Source organism: Lactuca saligna, chromosome 1 (assembly GCF_052625555.1).
Source record: "Lactuca saligna cultivar CGN05327 chromosome 1, ASM5262555v1, whole genome shotgun sequence".
Lineage (NCBI taxonomy): Eukaryota > Viridiplantae > Streptophyta > Magnoliopsida > Asterales > Asteraceae > Lactuca > Lactuca saligna.
In genome coordinates this window covers 181,590,267-181,595,238 of record NC_136417.1, presented here as the reverse complement: position 1 = coordinate 181,595,238, position 4,972 = coordinate 181,590,267, and the positions used below count along the sequence as shown (strand labels likewise).

Genomic DNA, 4,972 nt, shown 5'->3' with positions numbered 1-4,972 from the left:
GACATGGCATTATATTTTATCACATGGAATAAATATATTAGAATTTCTCTTTATATATCTAATTAGGGCGTTGATAAGAGAAAATAGAACGATGTTTGTATTTGATCTCTTGTAATAGGTACTTGTTCTTCTTCCTCTCAACTGTTGATACCCCAATTAAGATCTACAAAACATATATTTGATGATGTGAACCGCATGGATGTGGACACCCTTCTTAGATTTGGACGTCTAGAATGGAGGATCATCCAGAGAAAAAAGTCCAGAGCTTGTTCAAACAGATGGGTAAGTGTAATTGAAAGTTTTAACATGTCGGTCTTCTATCTATTTGGTTGATTATATTAATAATATCTTAATAAAGCTTTCAATTACACTTATAATATCCATCTTCTATCTATCTGTTTGGTTCCATCAAAAATAGGAATTTATTAAGATAGTCAATCAAATTGATAGAAATGGAAATGATATAAGCTTTGAATTACACTTAACCATCTGTTCGAACAAGCCCTAAACATTTTTTTCTTGATGATCCTCCATTCTAGAAGTCGAAATCCTAGAAAGGCGTCAACATCCACAAAGCTTTGTATCATCAAATATCTTCTCTGTAGATCTTGAGTTGGACATTAACGATTGATAGGAAGAAGTAGTAGCCATTAGAAGAGATTAAAGGCAGACTTTGTTCGTTTTTGTCTTCTCCAAGCCCTTGATCGATATATAAATGGCAATTCTAATTTGTTTATTCCAAGTCATTAAACATAATGTCATGTCATTTGTCAACTAATGGTATATTTAATGAATCTTGTTGCCTCTAATGAGAATCGAACAAAAACATAAATTCGTTGGGGTTTTTTCTTGACAAAAGGTTAAGTTAGTTGAGTAATTTTTTTTTTAACATTGGAATGCATTGAATAGTTTCGAAACTTTATTGGCCCTATAAATCGTTTTTCCGATATTTAATTTCACGTCATAACCTATGTCATTCGTTGACATTTAATAGTTAGCCGACTTTAATGAGAGTTGAACAAAAGTGTAAGTTAGTTGGATTTTTTAGACAAATTAATGTTAAATTACTTGGGTTTCTTAAACAAACAAAACATAATATGTTTGAAAACTTTGTTACTTATAAGTGATTTGCGCTTCTATCTAATTCAACTTTTTAGGTTATGTTTTGTACGTCTCATCTAATCTAATAGTCATATCGGTAAATATCCGTAAATTTTTATTAACAGAACTGTTCTCCGTTATTTTCATTATGTTTTGGCCGAATGCAAATTGAATAATAATAATGGCAAATCTAATATATTCAAAGTTATTAAGAGATGAAACTAATATTGTGCCATATTATTAAAGTAGAAATGGACCACGTACTAGTTTTTCTGTCCTTGCATTATACTTGCTTTTAATGGTGGTCTAGCTACGTAAAAAAATATCTATCTAGGTTGACTACCAGGTCTGGTTTGAAGGTTTCCACTCCACTCGTTTTCTATCATAATCCTCCACATTTTTGCTTCATCCTCTACAATTTCTTACAATTCACGGAATAATGGCCATGGCCCATGGAGGGATGACACATTTACTTCAGCGACTTCCTACGTACTCTTTGAATTCACAACGCTACTTAATTATGAATCAGAAGTCAAAGTTCTTGACAAATGAGTTGCAATATATATAGCTGCTCGAGTACTCGGCAAACAAAAAAAAAAAAAAAAACTGTAATGGTTTCTCCAAATTGGGTGTTAGTTTTATTTCAGTTTTATATTCTTATACATCTTTCTGGTGTCACCGTTACCCGTGGAGACCATATGTGCGCAAACTGGGGAAACTATACGCAGAACAGTACATATGAAAAGATCCTCAATCGTACGTTATCTGCTCTACCTGAAGCACCTATCGGAGATAGTTTCTTTTACAATTACACATCTTCAAATCCTTCAGAAGACCATGAAAACACCACAGCTTATGCCCTTGCACTATGCCCTGGAGACATTCAAAATGAATCCTGTAAGGGATGTGTGAAGTCTGCAACCGAAAGGCTTCGACAGGATTGTTCTAAACAAATCAAAGCTACAGGTTGGTATTACGGAAGATGTATGTTCAGCTACTCTAATACAAGTTTTGACATGGTTAATCTTGATGATAAAGAAGCTCTATCGTTTCCAACAACAAGTTATATCACCAACTGGAATACTATTTCAGTTGCTGAGTCGCTAGAAAAGTCCTTCAAAGAGTTACAGGTTAAAGCAGCTAGTGATGGTTATAGTAAAAGATTTTACTCTGAAACTAACATTTTACCAAGTTCTAGGGGAAATATAGAAGCGACTATGCAATGCATTCCAAATATATCGCACAACAAATGTGATGAGTGCTTGGGTAACGCTACTGATTATCTAAGAACATCGTATAGTGGAAGTGCTGAAGGAGTAGTTTACTACCGATATTCATGTTTACTAAAATACCAAGTATATGTTGTCCAGATTCCACCTTCAGGTTCATTGTGTTTTTCATTAATTATATTTATTTTCATATTAATTTATAGACATTAGTTTGGTGTTGCACAAAACGTTGGTTTTTGATATTGATATCTTTCATCAAGGGAGAAAAAGAACAAATGTCATCGTTCCAGTAGTAATAGCAGTGGGAGCAGTAGCATTGGCAATCTCGACCTTCTTTATTTGCCTAAAGATCGGCAAAAACTGCAGTAAAAATGGTAAATAAGATTTTAAAGAAAGTAGTATATCACGATATACAATCACCCATCTATTTACGTGTGTAATAATAATCTTGGAGTAGGTGAAGAGGAAGAACCGCTTCAAGGATCAGACGATGACACTGGGGAGATTATTTACTTTAAACTAGATGCAATTCAAGCCGCTACTCGTAATTTCTCAGTTGCAAATAAGCTTGGAGAAGGTGGTTTTGGTCCTGTTTATTGGGTAATAATCAAAACTCTTTCGATATATATATACTGGTCTCTTTTCTTTTTGCCAGTTTACATATTCTCAAACATTTATTTATTTATTTATTTATTTTTATCTCAGGGAACGCTCTCCGATGGTAAAAAGATAGCAGTGAAAAGACTTTCAGAAAACTCAAGTCAGGGAATGAATGAATTCAAAACAGAAGTAAAACTAATAATAACGCTACAACATAAAAATTTGGTGAAGCTTTTGGGTTGTTGTATGAAAGGGAAGGAAAGGCTTCTTGTTTATGAATACATGTCTAACAATAGTCTCGACAAGTTTCTTTTTGGTTCGTTCTCCTCATCACTTCTTTACTTCCCTTCAATTATTATAGACCTTGTTAACGTTATGTATTTAATTATGGCGTAAGTTAATTAGTTTACTTTTATGATAGAAGATCCTAAAAAAGCAAAAGAACTGGACTGGGCTAAGCGTGTCAACATAGTGAATGGAATAGCAAAGGGTCTTCGTTATCTTCATGAGGACTCTCGCCTCAAGATCATACATAGAGACCTTAAAGCTAGCAATGTTTTACTAGATGACGATATGAACCCAAAAATATCAGATTTTGGCACTGCGAGAATTTTTGGATCGAATCAAATGGAAGCTAATACTAACAGAGTTGTTGGAACCTAGTAAGTCACATATACAGCTTATAGAAATTAATATATTCAATTATTCAGGTTAATTAAAGTTTGTTGTGAACTTTCGACAGTGGATACATGGCACCTGAGTATGCAATGGAGGGGTTGTTCTCAATTAAATCTGATGTGTATAGTTTCGGTGTTCTTCTTCTTGAAATTATATCCGGGAAAAGGAACTGCAGGTTGTTCTACGATGAGCATGAACAAAACCTTATGTACTATGTGAGCCAAATCTTTTTCATTAGTTTCTTCTATTTATATTTCCATTAGAAGAACTTTAGTTTAAAAGATTCTAACTTTTTCAAGAAGTGGCTAATTTCTAACAATAGACCATATCAATTTGACAACTGAAGGCATGGATGTTATGGGAAGAAGGAAAAGGAGAGCAACTGATAGATGAAAATCTGAATGATGATTGTCCTGTCGATGAGGGTCTCAAATGGATGCGTATTGCTCTACTATGCGTTGAAGAAGATCCAAACAATCGTCCCACCATGTCTTCGGTTGCTTTTATGCTTGAAGGTGAATGGAAATCCCTCCCAGATCCTAAACCTCCCATGTCTTTTGGCCAATTCATGACCTCTGACAAATCTTCGTCAACTTGGAATGGCGATGAATTTGGGTTTTATTCATGATCTTTAGAAAGTAAATGCATCGGTTATCATTGTATACTGACCGTTTTATTCTTTTGTATACATATACAATCAAGTGTTTTCATTAAACATCGAATAGATTCAACTCGTAGAAAAAATCTTCTGAAATAATGTCCTAGCTATAGATCTTGATTTGTTTTTCAATTATTGTAGAGTAATTTGTATCTGGTGTACCACATTTGTCTTAGCCAACCCATTTGACCAATTCATTACAATCATTTGGACCACAAGAACTGCAGCATTTTAAAAACTGGCCTACAACGATAAATTACAAAAATCAATTAATTCCAATTATTTGCAATATGTAATATTGTTGTAACGTCATTGACATATTGGATTTAAAAAAGAGCTTGTATGAAATGGCATTTTTTTTGGAAGGTTTAGTCCGAAACTCGAATTTTTATGTTTCATGGTCCTTTTGAGTCAGTTTACTTATGGTTTTGGTCCTTCGGAAAATTAAAAAGACTAAAATGGCCTTCTAATATATTTTTTTTTATGTATTTTCTATATATTTTAATGTTATATTAATAATAAACATGGGACCTGCCCCTCGCTTTGTCTCTCTCTCACACACACATTTGGAGTCTAACCTTCTTCCCCAAATATTGCACTTCTATCAGCCTGATGAACCCACAAACCCACGGGCATTCAACGAAACATTCCAAGTGGGCACAAACTCGACCTACAAGACTGTAAAAGTGAAGTTATGTTATCCACA

The 4,972-nt window shown here is 33.9% G+C and overlaps 1 protein-coding gene across 2 annotated transcripts; it reads left to right on the top strand.

The window, feature by feature from the left end:
- The first annotated feature begins 1,443 nt into the window (after positions 1 to 1,443).
- Positions 1,444 to 4,376, top strand: LOC145046502 (cysteine-rich receptor-like protein kinase 15). 2 transcript variants are annotated; one of them, XM_078994790.1, is made up of 7 exons: positions 1,444 to 2,484; positions 2,591 to 2,704; positions 2,788 to 2,930; positions 3,036 to 3,246; positions 3,352 to 3,592; positions 3,673 to 3,823; positions 3,955 to 4,376. In XM_078994790.1, exons 1-7 carry the CDS (start codon positions 1,650 to 1,652, stop codon positions 4,234 to 4,236), a joined length of 1,977 nt encoding a protein of 658 aa, XP_078850916.1. In that variant the 5' UTR covers positions 1,444 to 1,649; the 3' UTR covers positions 4,237 to 4,376. The 2 variants fall into 2 exon arrangements, with proteins under 2 accessions (XP_078850916.1, XP_078850923.1); XM_078994797.1 differs by having other exon boundaries at positions 1,446 to 2,484; positions 3,355 to 3,592.
- The last annotated feature ends 596 nt before the right edge of the window (positions 4,377 to 4,972 follow it).